This window comes from Apiospora hydei (assembly GCF_038363865.1).
Source record: "Apiospora hydei strain CBS 114990 chromosome Unknown utg000004l_segment0_segment0, whole genome shotgun sequence".
Classification (NCBI taxonomy): Eukaryota; Fungi; Ascomycota; class Sordariomycetes; order Amphisphaeriales; family Apiosporaceae; genus Apiospora; species Apiospora hydei.
Window position 1 is genome coordinate 6066872 of NW_027117363.1, and position 14738 is coordinate 6081609.

Genomic DNA, 14738 nt, shown 5'->3' on the forward strand with positions numbered 1-14738 from the left:
CTTGCCTACCTACATCTTTCTTGATTGATGGATCCTGATCTATTTACATGCATGTACCTACATACTCACCTATAGGTAGGTACGTAGTGATGGGGTGTGCCGTTCCCCATAGAAGCGGAAAGCTGGAGGTCACGTAGGATGCAGGTACGTACCTGTATGCAACATGCGGGGTTTCGATTAGTCGACCTGATAGGGACGATAAGCTGATAAGAGTGGAGCGCGAACAAAAAACCCAAGCCCTGGCTCACCCACCTGGCTCACCCACCACGCAAATCGGAATTTTGACGTTGAGTTTGGCGCATTGGTTGGTGAGACGGCTACACATTTCCTTCTTCCCTCTCTCTCTACAACAACACAACACCATCCTCATACCCCCCAACGTCCAACTAAATAAAAAATCGTTGCCCTTAAAGTCCTAACTTCATACCAAAGAAGAAATGGTGGGCAACAAGTCTGAGTACTTCGGCAAGCTGAAGACGCTGCTCGAGGAGTACAACTCTGTCTTCCTCGTCAGGTATGTCCGACCAAAAGAAAACCAAAAATAAAAATAACTGAAGCCTCGGGGCCGATTGGAACTCGCGAATGCTAACACCGATTCTCCCCGACAGCGTCGACAATGTCAGCTCCCAGCAGATGCACGAAGTGCGTCAGTCTCTCCGCGGAGAGGCTGTCGTTCTGATGGGTAAGAACACCATGGTTCGCCGTGCCCTGAAGACCTTCATTGCCGACTCCCCCCGAGTACGAGCGTCTCCTGCCCCACATCCGTGGCAACATCGGTTTCGTCTTCACCAACGGTGACCTCAAGGACATCCGCGACAAGATTCTGGCCAACAAGGTCGCCGCCCCTGCCCGTGCCGGTGCTGTCGCCCCCGCCGATGTCTACATCCCCGCTGGTAACACTGGTATGGAACCTGGCAAGACCTCTTTCTTCCAGGCCCTCGGTGTCCCCACCAAGATTGCCCGTGGTACCATTGAAATCACCAGCGACCTCAAGCTCGTTGAGGCTGGCAGCAAGGTCGGTGCCTCTGAGGCTACCCTGCTCAACATGCTGAACATCTCTCCCTTCACCTACGGTCTGGGCGTTGTTCAGGTCTACGACCAGGGCAACACCTTCCCCCTGAGGTTCTGGATGTTGGTGAGGAGCAGCTCCTGAAGTCCTTCTCGAGCGCCATCACCACCATTGCCGCCATCTCCCTGGCCATCAACTTCCCCCACCCTGCCCTCGGTCATGCACAGCTTCTTCAACAGCTACAAGAACCTCATGGCCATCGCCATTGAGACCGAGTACTCCTGGGCCGCCATTGAGGAGCTCAAGGACCGTATCGCCAACCCTGACGCTTACGCTGCCGCTGCTCCCGCCGCGTCCTCTGGCGATGCCGGTGCCTCTGCCGCCGCTGCTGAGACCAAGAAGGATGACTCCGAGGCTGAGGAGTCCGACGAGGATGGTGGTGGTTTCGGTGATCTCTTGTATGTCAGCCCCTACCTTCGGAAACATATTCAAAAACTGACCTTTTTCGCAGCGGTTAAATGCTTCAGCATGAGAACGAAGTCAACGATCGATATGAACCTGGGTATCGGACGGTTTTACGAGATTCTAGATAAACGAAAACCGGCGTTTCATAGGATTGCCACATGGTAATTGAGTACGCTTCCCATCACAGCGACGACCATGAATGACGAGAATTTTGCGCAATGTGACAGTGACTGCTGATCAGATCAAGGGTGTCTTCCAGTATGACTTGAGCAAAAGGTATGTCGAACTCGATCCTTCTATCACCTCACTTCCCTGTCAAAGATTCAATAAAAATTCAAGAGCTTTTTTAACCCTGAACTCACTTGATGACAAACATTCAACACTATATGAGACACATTCCTACCACATCTGCCTTTGCCGAATTACCATTTATAGAATGCATTGCTGATCTGCTTCGAAGTTCCAGGTACATAGCGCCTCGAGGCCGTCCATCTTCACCGCTCTTCGTGATTACGAAGCCTATGTACTGGCCTGTTGTTCTAGGATCTGTTTGGCTACAGTGATGGCTGCCTCCGGGATTCCTGCCAGACGTGCGACTTTAAGCGCATGGCTCTCCCTGTTTATGCCTTTCCGTAGCTTGTGAATGTAGACAAATCCACCTTGACCATCTTCCTCGACATCTGTACAATACATCTCCACGTGACCGCCTGTTGTGATATGCATACCTCGCTCCTTGACCATGTCGGCCAAAGAATGGAAGTGCGTGGCGAATAGCGTGCGGCACTTGTTGATGGTAACGAGATGATGCAGACTTGCAAATGCTACAGCGGTCCCATCCTCGGGGGCAGTGCCCCGGCCGATCTCGTCCATGATGACAAAGGACCGTGGCGTGGCCGCACGCAGGATTTGGGCCGTCTCGAGCATCTCCACCATGAACGTGCTCTGGTCCCGGTAGAGATTATCTGCTGAGCCGACCCGCGAGAAGATGGCATCAACTATCCCGAGCTCAGCGTGGTGAGCTGGAACATAGCAGCCGACCTGGGCTAGTATGGTGATGAGCGCGTTCTGCCGCAGGTAGGTGCTCTTGCCCGCCATGTTGGGCCCTGTGATGAGCCAGAGCCGGCCGTGGCCGGGCACACCGACTAGGCAGTCGTTGGAGGTGAAAGTGCGTCCCTGCTCGTGTAGGCCGCCCTCGACGGTGGGATGGCGGCCACCCATGATTAGAGTCGCTGCCGAGTTCTCGTTGCCGTCGTTGCGGAGCTGAGGTCGCGTGAGTCCCTGCTCGGCGGCGAGGCGGGCGAAGGACGTGGTGACGTCGAGCTCGTCGAGCACGGCGGCGTTGCGGCGCAGGCGGACGAGCTGCAGGACGACCTGGGCGCGCAGCTCGGAGAAGAGCCGGGACTCTTCGGTCTGCATCTGGAAGCGCGTTTCGTGGATGCGTCGGCCTAGCGAGGTCCACTCGGGCGCGTGGAAGGTGCGCGTGCTGCGGCTCGACGAGACGGCGGGCAGGCTGGGGGCCATGTCGGTGAGCCGGCGCGTGTCCTTGACGCCCTTGACGTGGCAGATGTGGCCGAGGTTGGGCGTCCAGCGGAGGGTGAGGCTGGCTGCCCCGTAGCGCGTGCGGAGGTCCTCTGTCAGTGCCGCCTTCTCGTTCAGCAGGGCGTCGAGGGCGGCGTGGAGATCGCGGAGGCCTGGGCTGGCGCCGGGTTTCATAATGAAGGCCAGATTGTCGTCGGCGTAGTGGTCGCGGATCGAGGTCGGGGTCGCCTGTTTCTTGCGCAGCTTGGGGCTCTTGGGGATGAGCGCCGCGGCCTCCTCGTTGGTACCCTCGGACGACACGATGCCCTCGGCGAGCGAGAGGAGCTGGGACGTCTCCTGGTCATCGAGCTCGTGCTTCTGGAAGATGCCCTCCTCGTCGATTGAATCGCGGATGCGGTCGGCAAGTTTGGAGGCCTTGGTAAGATTTATCCGGGACAGCATGTCCGCGAAGGTACTGCTCTTCCCATCTCGCTTAGAGGCGGGTTTGAGCAGCTTGACGATGCCTTCGGTTGCCCTGATGGTGTTGGCAAGGCCGATGAGATCGTCTGGGTCGCCGCGGCCGAAAGCGAACTTCTGCACGAGGCGTTGCGAATCGTGGCTTTTTCTTAGCAGTTGTATGATCTCGTCACGCAAGTCCGGGTTGTTTAAGAAGTATTCCACCAGGTCCTGTCGCTGCGTGATGGTATCTAGTGAAGTCGAGGGGGCGATCAGCCATTCGTTTAGTAACCTAGCGCCGCTCTTCGTTACCGTCCTGCGAATCGCGTGCAGAAGGCTGCCCCGGAAGAGGCCGTCGCGGATGGTTTGCTTGATCTCCAGCGAGCGCATGCTGTTCTTGTCGATGGTCATGACTTGCATACTCTCATGCCGTATAGGTGGTTGTAGCTTCATGCTGAGCCCAATTAGACGGTCCCGCACGTACTGCAGCAAGAGACTACCGGCTTGCGTTTCGTCCTCGGTCAAGCTGCCCAGTGTGTGTGGTGGGATCTCCGATTCCAGCATGGGCGTCCACTCCGAGGTAGCGAGAGGGGCTGGGTGCGGACTATAGCTGATCAAGTGCTTATCCTCGGCCAGGATCGTGAACAGGGCATGGTTTGTATCTGATTGCAAGGCTTCATCCACGATGATTTCACGTGGGCTTATGCGGGACAGGATGGATGATAGAGAAGCGATGTCAGTAGTCTGGACATAGAACTGCCCCGTGGACACATCAAGCCATGCCAAGCCTACAGGTTCGGGGGAGGCGGGCGTCTTCACGTCTCGAGAGACTTCGGTTTCGGGCTTGGCTATGTTGCTGTCAAGCCCGTCCTCGCGAGGGGGCGAGGGATGTGGATTGACATTACATAGTTGTTTGCAAAAGGGTCCATGAAGTTCTCGTCGATCAATGTACCTGGCGTGATGATGCGTGTCACTCTTCTGTCATGCATAAGCCCGTTGGTCTTGACCTTGTCACCAGGGTCATTAGGAAACTCCTCGGCGACAGCAACATAGCAGTTGAATTCCTGGACCAGAACCTTAAGAAACCGGTCTAGCTGGAAGAAGGGGAAGCCAGCCTAAAAATAAAAAGAAGAAGAAGAATTGTCATCAGATTACAGTTCTTGAGTGCCCAGAGGTGGCCAAGGAAGGGTTGAGGGGAGGTGTTTACCATGGGGACAGGGCCAGCACTGGTTTTCTTCTGGGCGACCTTGATATTCAGCAGCGGCCCATATTCTTCGGCGTGTTGGAAGTAGAGCTCGTAGAAGCCGCCAACGCGTGTCAGCAGCACGCAATTCTCAAACTTTTGCATGTTCCGCCTGGCCTGTAGCACCACGGTTGGGTATGCCGGGCCCTCATCGTCCGCCGCCGCCACGGCCTCTTCCCCAGACACATCTGGCGTAGCGGCAGGTGTAGACGGGAGAAGGGGCCCTTGTGGCAGATCGGCAAGATTCACCGTGGTTTTGGTCTTCTTGCCGCGGGTCTGCATGCTGCTGGCCGCCCCAAGAAGCTGCTGCCGCCGGCCAATCTGGGGAAGACGCGGCCTCGAGCACGAGTCAGATCTGGCATTGCAGCGGTAGGCAACGGCCGGGCCCCTGGCGAGGCTGTTAGAGCACAGCACTGGTGTGACTCTGAGCAGTTCCAGTAGGCCTTGTTCAGTCGTGCGCGCCGTGCACCTGCGCATGCCGAGGAGATGGAATGCCGGGAGAAGGAAAAGAAGAGGGAGAAAAGATCCCCCCAAGCGGAGTTCGGCCGGATTCCGAGCAGAGCTATTCCCGGCAGAGTAAGAGGGAAACAGATCAGGTTATTATTAGTAGCGCAGGTGAAGGAGGTTGACTCGGGAAGCCGGGGTCGTGGTGTTATAGCAGCTGTTTCGAACCGGGGCTGCGAGGGAAGCGTTTGGAAAATACCATCAAATTGATATCCGTACCCAGAATGCGCACTGTGCACTCCCCCGCATGCGCCCCCAAGATACAGTGCCTGCGCCGGTCATGCAAACTGTGTCTATTTAGTGCAGATCCTCTGGGATTCCATATTCACACGAGAGCGTGCCGTTTCAACATTTCCAAATTCCCGTGGGCATGACAAATGCCACCGCCAATGACTTGCGCCTGCTCGGGCAAACATGTTTCTCACGCTGATCTATATATGAAGAGCACCCGCCCACATCCGGGTAACACATATGGAGCTACCATAGACGATAAATCAATATTGCCGATTCTACGTAATTCCATATTTACAACACGATCCATACCTTACCTTACCTAATAATACCTACCTACCTACACACACACACACACACATATACACACAGCCTCCATCGGGGATCTTGCCACACGCACATCCCTTGTTACTGTCGTTGTGGCATTTCTAACCATACCAATGCCATCATCTCTTATCCCACCAAGCAAAGATGATGTATACCACAAGACAGACAACCTCACTTCCCCCTTCATCTCCATACGGACCGAAGACAAAGACGAGCTGAGGGCTCTGTACAAAGCCATCATATACCGAATGCTGGTGGAATGGGACAGGAGGAATTACAACGAGCAATGCTGCGAACACGACCAGTAGCCACCCATAAACGTGGCGAGAGACGGGCAGCCAGGAGAGGGCTGAATGGGAATCACCACAATACAACCACTCATCTTTCTCGCCGGCAGATTTGCCGGCGAGGCATCTGTGGCCTACAGTGCAGCTGACACTTGGCCAAGGGCTTCAGATTCAAAGATGGAGGATATTCGAAGGACGGGCGAGTCCAAGGGATTTTAAATCTAATAATGTACGGGTCAAGGCTCCCGGGTAATAAGGGGTTTTGTACATGGCAATAATGACGGCGCTCTCGCCTGCCAACATCGTCGGTGGGCTACATAAGTGCTTTATATGACAAGAGCAAGAGGTATCATACATACTTCAAAAGGACAGACAGTCGTAATAGGAAAACATCGTTATACGGCCACTTACACGCCCTCATCTTCCGATAGCTCGTCCACGACCTCCTCCACCATCAATATTAACTCGTCAATGTCGGGCCTCTCGCTGGGCTCCACCTTGAGGCACTTCCGCACAACCTCGCGGATCGGCTCGCTGATGGCGTCCTCGGCGGCGGCGGCAGGGGCTCCGGCCGTCTGCTTGCCCTTCTTCTGCGCCTTAGGGCCCTCGTCGGGGAAGCGCCAGTCGCCGCCGAGCACGCACATGCTCAGACTGCCGCCCGTCTCGTCGCTGCGCATCTCGAATGGCGACTTGCCGACCAGACACGCATACAACGTGCACCCTAGAGACCAGATGTCGACTTTTGTGTCGATGACGGCGCCCGTGTTGACCTCGAATAGCTCAGGGGCGCGGTAGGGCATGGTGCTGTGCTCGGCCGCTGTGTCTTGCATGGCGATCGCTTGAGATCGCGAAGTGATGACGATGGGTGATTCAGCAATGGAGCCGAGGTCCATAATAATGGGTTGCTCCCCGTCGTCGTCGATCATGATATTGCCTGTAGCGCCCCATAGTCAGTGGTCAAATGCTCTCTATAGTCCTCATTTTCCCCCGCCATCAGCGGACCGTAAAACTCACCTGGCTTAATGTCGCGATGCGCATATGACCTATGCTCGCCAGGCCCCGCTACCTGCTCGTCCACCATAAGCGGCCTTGCCTGTTCTGTTTCGTCGTCGGCGTCGGAAGCCGCCATGGCCTTGTTTCTCTTGTTTTTGCCCTTGGACGACCTTCCCGCCGCCGCCTCCTCGGGATCGCCTGCTTTCGGATTGCCCGCCTCCATGCGCTCCCCACCCGCCGGCGCTCGGTACTGGTGCATGTCTTTCATGGCTTTGCACACGCCGAGGAAGAGGATCATGAGCTTCTTCTCGGGGAACTGCGTGTGGTTGACCAGGTTCGCATTGATTATGTCCTGCAGGTTGCCCCTCCGGTAGTAAGGGAGCAGCACGTAGACCGTCTTGGACCCGGGGTCGTTGCGCTCGCTCGCGATGGCGTAGTCAACGCTGTGGATGACCGCCGGGCTGTGGGCGAAGGTCTTGTAGGCCTCAACCTCGCGCATGGCCTGCTGGACCGACTCGGCGCCGAAGGGGCAGCGGATCTTCTTGAGGGCGAACAGCTCGGCCGTCGCCGTGTCCTGCACGAGGTAGACATAACTGAAGCCACCCTCGCCCAGCAGGCGCAGGATCTTGAAGGAGCGGCTGTTGATTTTCAGGGTGGGCGAGCCGGGGAAGCAGTTCAGGCAATTGCCGAAAGAGTATATCAGGTCTTGCAGGAGTTGCGCCATGATGGATGACCGATTGGGGCGCGTGGCCTGAGGCTCTCGGGGAGCGAGGCAATTGAGACTAGTAATCGAGGTCGGTATCGTATCCTATCGTCGTCCTGGTCGTCACGGACGAGGGCCCGGAAACACAAGCCCAAGAACTCTGAGGGTGCAATTTGTTTCGGTACGAAGCTACGGAGCCGTACGGCCAATCCAATTGGCGTCTCGAATATTGGAAATTTACGTGCGTAGGCTGGTGTAGTACTTGGACAAAAGTAAGGCAAAGTAGCAAAAGATGACTAGTAAATGAAACAATTTAGACCACGATGCCTTCTGGCGGCTTGTACGGCAGTGCCTACGGCCACTGAATGCTACGCAACGTTCAGCTGGTTGGAGCTTTCGGGAACTATCAGCTGCGCCACATCATACAGACATTACGTACCTACAAATACCACAACAACAACAACATCCTTGCCGTCTTAGTCAATCACTCAACTGTTTTGTGCATTTGCAGCACGCATGGGCCTTGCCCAAGTAGAAACCCTTTTCAGCGATGAACAGTCATCAGTCAGCTCGTCAGATTAGTAGTTGCCCGGAATCAATCCACTCCCAGGACTTTGATGGGGGACATCGGGGCATGTTCGGTCCTCATCTCATAGCATCAATGGACTAAAGGTCTATACTATACCTAAGTCATGTCGACAGGTATCTCCAGGCCGTCCGTCTTAAACAGAATACACACCCCTCGGGTATTGGTAACGCAGCCATCCCGTTAGCGCCTTTGGGGCGCCTGCTTAAGTGCGTGAGGGAGACTGGTTCCAGATTCGCGAGAATAACATAAAAGTAGAGCAGTACCTATCCAGCCTCGAGTAATGTACACAATCTAGGCCTGTAGATAATCAATCGGACGTAGTAAGTGCACTTTTGGGGAGTGAGATGACGCCTACCTAATCGATAAACACCGGGACAGGCTGGCTGGCGGTATGGTTGCTGCATGCGGAAACACATATTTTTACACGTTCCTAGGTGCATACCTACTTACCTACATGTACCTACTCCAGCAGGTACCTAGGCAAGTCAGGGTACCTACCATTACGTTTTCTCAGGGTCTTGAGCGCCTACCTAAGAGTGCATAGCTGTATCCGGTATGTCGAAAAGGTTCTTCCATAAGGCCCAGCGCGCAGGCCCCACCCACCGTCTTCCTGGTTCCAAGGCCCCCACAAGTACTGCCAGGTAGCCGTGCGGCGAACTTGCAGCGGATGCCACGGCAAAACCTTGTTCGCGCTACTTGCGCGGTACTTTGGGGATTCGATTTCCATCGGATTCTATCGAGAGGTCCGTGGCGTATGGATTTTCAGCCTTCTCGGTGGGCAAGCAACCGATTACAAGTATTCAAGATAGAAACTTGAAGAGGGCGAAAAGAGAAGAGGCAACAACATCAACTGCTTTCGGCATTTCGCATTGCTAATCCACGGGGTCCTCGACCAGATTCTGTCTCCCCTCCAGCTTCCTCTGAACTTCCTGCTTCCCCTCCTCCCACTTTCTCCGTGGTACTGCTCCCAACACTGAACCAGTCTTCGGCCACCCTTGTCCACTTGACTTCATCGTCTGTGCCTGGAACCTTCGACCAGCGTCGCTCTCGACTTTTCTATTTCAACCGGTCTACCACGCAGCCCGACTTGGATCGCATTGTCGCCTGTTCATTCCACACAGCACTCTCACTCACCCGTAGGTAAGCCGTTTTCCCACTTATCCTCTGTCTTGTCTCTCCTCCACGGGCCATTTGTCCCATCGCATTCTTAGCGCCCGGTGGATTTTTGCGGCCTACTTGCTGCCGCCGAGGGGCCCAAGCAAGAAACGCTGGGGGACGTTTTGCGCAAGCGTGGGGTATCTTCGATTCCCCGTCGTTCGTCGATACGTTTTCTCTCTTGGCATTATCGATGCCCTTGACCTTTCGCCTCATCCCCCTATAGTTGCAGTAGACCGGAGTTGCTGACTGACTGTTGCTTTGGAAGACCTCGATTCAATCTGAGGATTTGTGCAGCCGATCATTCGGATACCTCGCTTTCGATCAATACACTCTCTACCACCGTTCACCAAAACGTTACATTGAGCGCCGGTTTAGATCGACAAAATGGTTAAAGAGACCAAGTTCTACGACACCCTGGGTGTATGTCTGCCTCACCTTTGCGCAATCATTAGACCGCACTTTATCAACCTACCAAAGTACTGACAGCACCCCTAACAGGTTGCTCCCACAGCCACCGAGCAGGAGCTGAAGAAGGCGTACAAAGTGAACGCGCTCAAGTACCATCCTGGTAGGCGCAAACCATGAGTCTTGTCCGCTTACACTCATTGGTCTAACCCACTCTCTGCAGACAAGAACGCCCACAACCCTGACGCGGAAGAAAAGTTCAAGGAGGTTTCGCATGCGTACGAGATTCTTTCCGACTCACAGAAGCGCTCGCTTTACGATCAGTATGGCGAGGCTGGCCTAGAAGGTGGTGCTGGTGCCGGCGGCATGGCTGCTGAGGACCTGTTCGCTCAATTCTTCGGTGGTGGCTCATTTGGCGGTGGTCTTGGTGGCATGTTCAGTGGAATGCAGAACCGCGGTCCGCCCAAGGCCCGTACCATTCACCACACACACAAGGTCTCCCTCGAGGACGTCTACAAAGGCAAGATCTCCAAGCTCGCCCTACAACGGTCTGTTATTTGCCCCAAGTGCGAGGGCCGGGGTGGAAAGGAGGGCGCTGTCAAGCGCTGCCCTGGTTGCGATGGCCACGGTATGAAGACGATGATGCGACAGATGGGTCCAATGATCCAACGCTTCCAAACTGTTTGCCCCGACTGCAATGGTGAAGGCGAAATCATCAAGGAGAAGGATCGCTGCAAGGGTTGCAATGGCAAGAAGACCGTTGTCGACCGCAAGGTTCTGCACGTCCACGTTGACCGTGGTGTCCGGAGCGGTACCAAGGTGGAATTCCGCGGCGAGGGTGATCAATCTCCTGGCGTCCAGGCTGGGGATGTGGTTTTCGAGATCGAGCAAAAGCCTCACCCACGCTTCACCCGTAAGGAGGACCACCTTCTGTACCGTTGCGAAATCGAGCTTGTCACCGCGTTGGCTGGTGGCACCATCTACGTCGAACATCTCGATGAACGCTGGCTGAGTATTGATATCATGCCTGGCGAGGCTATTGCTCCTGGTAAGTAGTCCTACCACTGTGGAGCCCGAACTTTGCTAATGATCTTGTTAGACTCTGTCAAGATGATCCGTGGCCAGGGTATGCCGTCGCCGCGCCATCACGACTTCGGCAATATGTACATCCAGTTCGCCGTTAAATTCCCCGAGAAGGGCTGGAGCGAGGACCCGGCTGCGTACGAGGCTCTCCAGAAGCTGCTTCCCGCTCCTGCCTTGCAGGCCGTCCCCCCCGGCTGATGCTATGACCGATTCTGCCGAACTCGAGGACATGGACCAGCAACAACAGGCTAGAGTCTTCGGCTCGGGTAGCATGGATGAAGACGAGGATGAGGATGGTCATCCTGGCGCTGAGCGCGTCCAGTGCGCATCCCAGTAAACTGTCTTGACCTGGTTGTTATCCAACAGACCCGTGTTATTGAAACACGATGCTGTTGATCCCCAGACCCTTCACAATACCTGCATTAGACTTGTCCAAATGGCTCAGGATATCCGAAGCAGCCAGCGGGGCAGGACAGCATATATGGCGCGATGATTTATGACGGAGTATTCGAGGGCTTGTCACCTGCATATTGACTTTATGAGCGACGGAAAGGGGGGTAACGTACTGCCACATACGGATGGGCGTGAGACCATCGAGTGCATCGTTGGCGGCACGTAGTCCTGCGCGTGTGATGGTGCTGGGCTTCTATTAATCAGCAATCGAGGCTTTTCTGCTTTGCATCACCCTTAGAGCGCCGTGTCAGTTGGCAATGGGTAATGCTACCTCGGAATTTGGCGTTTAGAGGTGATAGAGCAAATGGGATCAACTTATTTTCTGCCTGAACTCCCTTCTCACCACAGAAGCGTAATTTCCTCCTCGCGTGACTTGATCCAGGCTATATATGGGAACTCGGAACTGAAGGTATGTCGTCCTTTCATACCCTGGAGTGTTTGCTCCTATGCGCAACAATAGGACCTGTTGAACCCTTGCAGTGTGTGTGTGTGTGAAGAGATCGTAGGTTTGGTGAAGGATCTCGCGATCTTCCTTGATCTCACACATCGTGGCAGGGATCCAGTAGACGGGTAATTCCATGGTGTACTATTAGGTGTGAAGGCCTGCATGTATACCCTTAGATCGGTTCAAAGGTTGGCCATCGGCAGGTTGACATGGTTTTATGTAAGTCCAGGGCGTGAGCGATCGCGAAGATGTCACGGTATTGGTTTTGCTGTTGTTCCGCATGATTTCGAGAAGAATCAACTAGCAGAGTGCTTTGCTGGAAAGATAACTGAGAATGAGCTACGAATTCGAAAAGGAAAACCAAAGCACGTAGGTATTGTTCAAGAGGTTGGTGGTATGATGAAGTGGTGTAAAATCCTCTTTTTCACTGTTATATGTAGGCATGTATCAATGTCAAGTAAGTCACATCATGCCATTATGGGGCACCGGACTCGTCCTCTGCAGCTTCCGGAGCGGGTGCTCCGGCGTCACCTGCAGCGGCCTGGTCCCCACCGGCTGTAACGTCGTCGAACTCTGTCTTCCGCAGGTTCCCGATAGTGTAGAGGATCTTCTCGACCTCTGGGCGTGGCAGGTCGATGCGGCCTCGTTCGGGGTTCGGATACACCGGCGGTTGCTGCTGCCCCTCGTTGCATAGCAGATGCACGTACAGGCCGGATGAGGGGCTGGGTCCTTCGACATCTTGATCGAGACTGACCACCATTCTGCTCGGCTGGCCGGGGACTTGGACGAAGGCAACGTCGAGAGGATATCCGGCTACGTTGATGGTTTCCGCAAAGGTAAGGTTGCCGCCTTGGATCTTGAAGACGAAAAGTGCCTTGACGCTGATCGGAGAAGGTGAAATGTTAGTTAGGCCGTCCATAAAGTAGGGTAGTCAGTCACTGATAGATTGTCTTACCGTTCGCATACCGCCACGAGCAGCCCAGCGCCTCCGGGAACATTGTAGGGGTACAAGCCTGTGACGGCGATCTTGTCCCCGTCAACGTTTGCCTCCTTCTTCGCATGCTGCAGTAGCTCCACCTTGGATTTCAAGACCCCGGCCTTCCAATCCCAGACGTAGAGCTCACTGTCGCCGCCGCCCGAAACCAAGACATCGGGTTGGGGAAGGCAGATGGTGCTGATGAAGGAAGTGTGGCCGAGGCAGAAGTTTTCTATGACGTGAGCCTGGGGTATGCCGCGAGATACGCGGATGTGCTCATCTCGGTCACCGGTCAGAATGTAGGGCCTTCCATCGGCCGAGGCCACGGCCACAGAGGTAAGCATGGAGACGTGACCGAGCAGCAGGTCTTGCTTGAATGTAGGCCCGGCCTCCTTCTGCTCCTCCTTCTGTTTCTGCTTGGCCGCGCGCTGCCGGGCTTGCTCTTCGAGGGCCTTGAGGTTGCGCTGGGTGTGGACCGTGAGGTTGTTCGCCCCCTTGCGTGCAAGGCGTGTTGACTCTTGGAGAGCGGCGGCGGAACCCTCATCCAGCGCGTCGGCGGCGGATGGGACCAGGGGCAGGGCGTATACGTCGCCAAACTTATCAGCCACCAGGATAGTCTTCTCATCATCCGCAGTGAGTGCTATGCCGGAAGGACGCTTGACCATTTGCCTGCGATCATGTTAGTTGGATGCCAAAAATGAATCCTGCCCTGCGCTGGAACGGGTTGGGAAAAGCAATCACCTTTGACTGAGCTCGGTAAGATGCCCCTTGCCATCATGCTCGAGTACGCATACAACCTTGTTACCGCCAGTCACCGCCACCACATGAGTCCCGCTGCTCGTAGCTTTAAGTAGAATCACATATGACTTTTCCGTTGCATCAGCCGGCTTCTCTCCCTTCTTTTTCTTTTGGCCGCCGTTATTGGCCTGCTGTGGTGCCTGGTCGTTCCCGACCGCTGGCTGGGCAGAAGAAACGTCCGCCTCCGAACCGACTTTCCGGCGCTTGGCTGGCGGCGTGGCAGACTCGTTTGCTTCTTCTCCTTGCGTTTTTGACGTAGCCTCTAAAGATCCGTTCTGCGCCGCCTGGTTGCGCGCCTCCTCCTCTTCCTTTGCGCCCTCTGTGGCGGCCGGACGACCGCTGAGGGAGTGCTCGGCGATCAACGAGCAATCTGGGCCAAATGTGTAGAGACTGTCTCCCCTCGACGCGCACAGGATGCCGTCCTGGCCCAAGGCACACAGGAATTGGAATGGTAGCGGTGCCATGGTCAGTATGTCAGAAGCCAGGGGATTTTGCCCAGACAGATTAGTGACCCTGATTGGACAGAGCGAGTCGGAAATGAATATGCAAGAAGAAAATAAAATCTTGCGGAGTTCTTGAGAAAGCTCTGGCCAAAGGTCGAGGTAGTGATTGAAAGGTGTTTGCTGCAGCTTTACACAGTGATGCCCAGCTTAGGATAGGGCAATAAATGAGAAGTTATCGTGGTTTTGCCACAGTGCTTGCTGGGCTTCTCATTCTTCGACGGCAATATGAAATTTCCAGTATCTACAGATTGCCTTGGACCCCACATAGTTGCATATGATGATATGCGTATATCGAGGTTCTTAATAGTGGATCTGGTCTAGCATCTTGAGTTTCTGGAATCAAAATGAACTTCGTCGTACTTAGTGAATGTGTATAGCCAGTCTGATATCCAGGAGAATATAACTTGAACCCGAATTCTGTCCCGTCCTGTTGTTTCTTTGAATATGGGGAAGCATTCATCGCAGCTTGAGAAATGAGTAATGGCCGGGCCAACGCAGTATACTTGAACTTACCGCTGGGCCAAAAGCCGATGCACCGACACTGACCCAAAGTGGTATGTCGGTGTATGTCTTGTCAGAGCCAACTGGTATG

General features: G+C 54.8%; 7 protein-coding genes across 7 annotated transcripts; 3 read left to right on the forward strand and 4 right to left on the reverse strand.

Annotated features, from left to right (window-relative positions):
* Nucleotides 1-437: 437 nt before the first annotated feature.
* PG997_004430 (60S ribosomal protein uL10) lies at nt 438-1153 on the forward strand (the record flags this gene model as incomplete). Its single annotated transcript, XM_066808745.1, has 3 exons — nt 438-514; nt 609-650; nt 715-1153. The coding sequence occupies 3 exons, from the start codon at nt 438-440 to the stop codon at nt 1151-1153; spliced, it is 558 nt and encodes a 185-aa protein (XP_066672363.1).
* A 75-nt stretch (nt 1154-1228) lies between these two features.
* PG997_004431 (uncharacterized protein) lies at nt 1229-1639 on the forward strand (the record flags this gene model as incomplete). The annotated part of the gene is made up of 1 exon (XM_066808746.1): nt 1229-1639. The coding sequence occupies one exon, from the start codon at nt 1229-1231 to the stop codon at nt 1637-1639; it is 411 nt and encodes a 136-aa protein (XP_066672364.1).
* A 354-nt stretch (nt 1640-1993) lies between these two features.
* Nucleotides 1994-5168, reverse strand: PG997_004432 (MutS2 protein; the record flags this gene model as incomplete). The annotated part of the gene is made up of 2 exons (XM_066808747.1): nt 1994-4318; nt 4656-5168. 2 exons carry the CDS (start codon nt 5166-5168, stop codon nt 1994-1996), a joined length of 2838 nt encoding a protein of 945 aa, XP_066672365.1.
* A 1279-nt stretch (nt 5169-6447) lies between these two features.
* On the reverse strand, nt 6448-6933 carry PG997_004433 (serine/threonine protein kinase; the record flags this gene model as incomplete). Its single annotated transcript, XM_066808748.1, has 1 exon — nt 6448-6933. One exon carries the CDS (start codon nt 6931-6933, stop codon nt 6448-6450), a length of 486 nt encoding a protein of 161 aa, XP_066672366.1.
* A 29-nt stretch (nt 6934-6962) lies between these two features.
* PG997_004434 (Protein kinase-like domain protein) lies at nt 6963-7757 on the reverse strand (the record flags this gene model as incomplete). Its single annotated transcript, XM_066808749.1, has 1 exon — nt 6963-7757. The coding sequence occupies one exon, from the start codon at nt 7755-7757 to the stop codon at nt 6963-6965; it is 795 nt and encodes a 264-aa protein (XP_066672367.1).
* Nucleotides 7758-9867: 2110 nt separating this feature from the next.
* PG997_004435 (uncharacterized protein) lies at nt 9868-11308 on the forward strand (the record flags this gene model as incomplete). Its single annotated transcript, XM_066808750.1, has 5 exons — nt 9868-9903; nt 9982-10051; nt 10112-10936; nt 10988-11154; nt 11198-11308. 5 exons carry the CDS (start codon nt 9868-9870, stop codon nt 11306-11308), a joined length of 1209 nt encoding a protein of 402 aa, XP_066672368.1.
* A 1036-nt stretch (nt 11309-12344) lies between these two features.
* Nucleotides 12345-14107, reverse strand: PG997_004436 (uncharacterized protein; the record flags this gene model as incomplete). Its single annotated transcript, XM_066808751.1, has 3 exons — nt 12345-12750; nt 12825-13514; nt 13587-14107. The coding sequence occupies 3 exons, from the start codon at nt 14105-14107 to the stop codon at nt 12345-12347; spliced, it is 1617 nt and encodes a 538-aa protein (XP_066672369.1).
* Between the last annotated feature and the right edge of the window lie 631 nt (nt 14108-14738).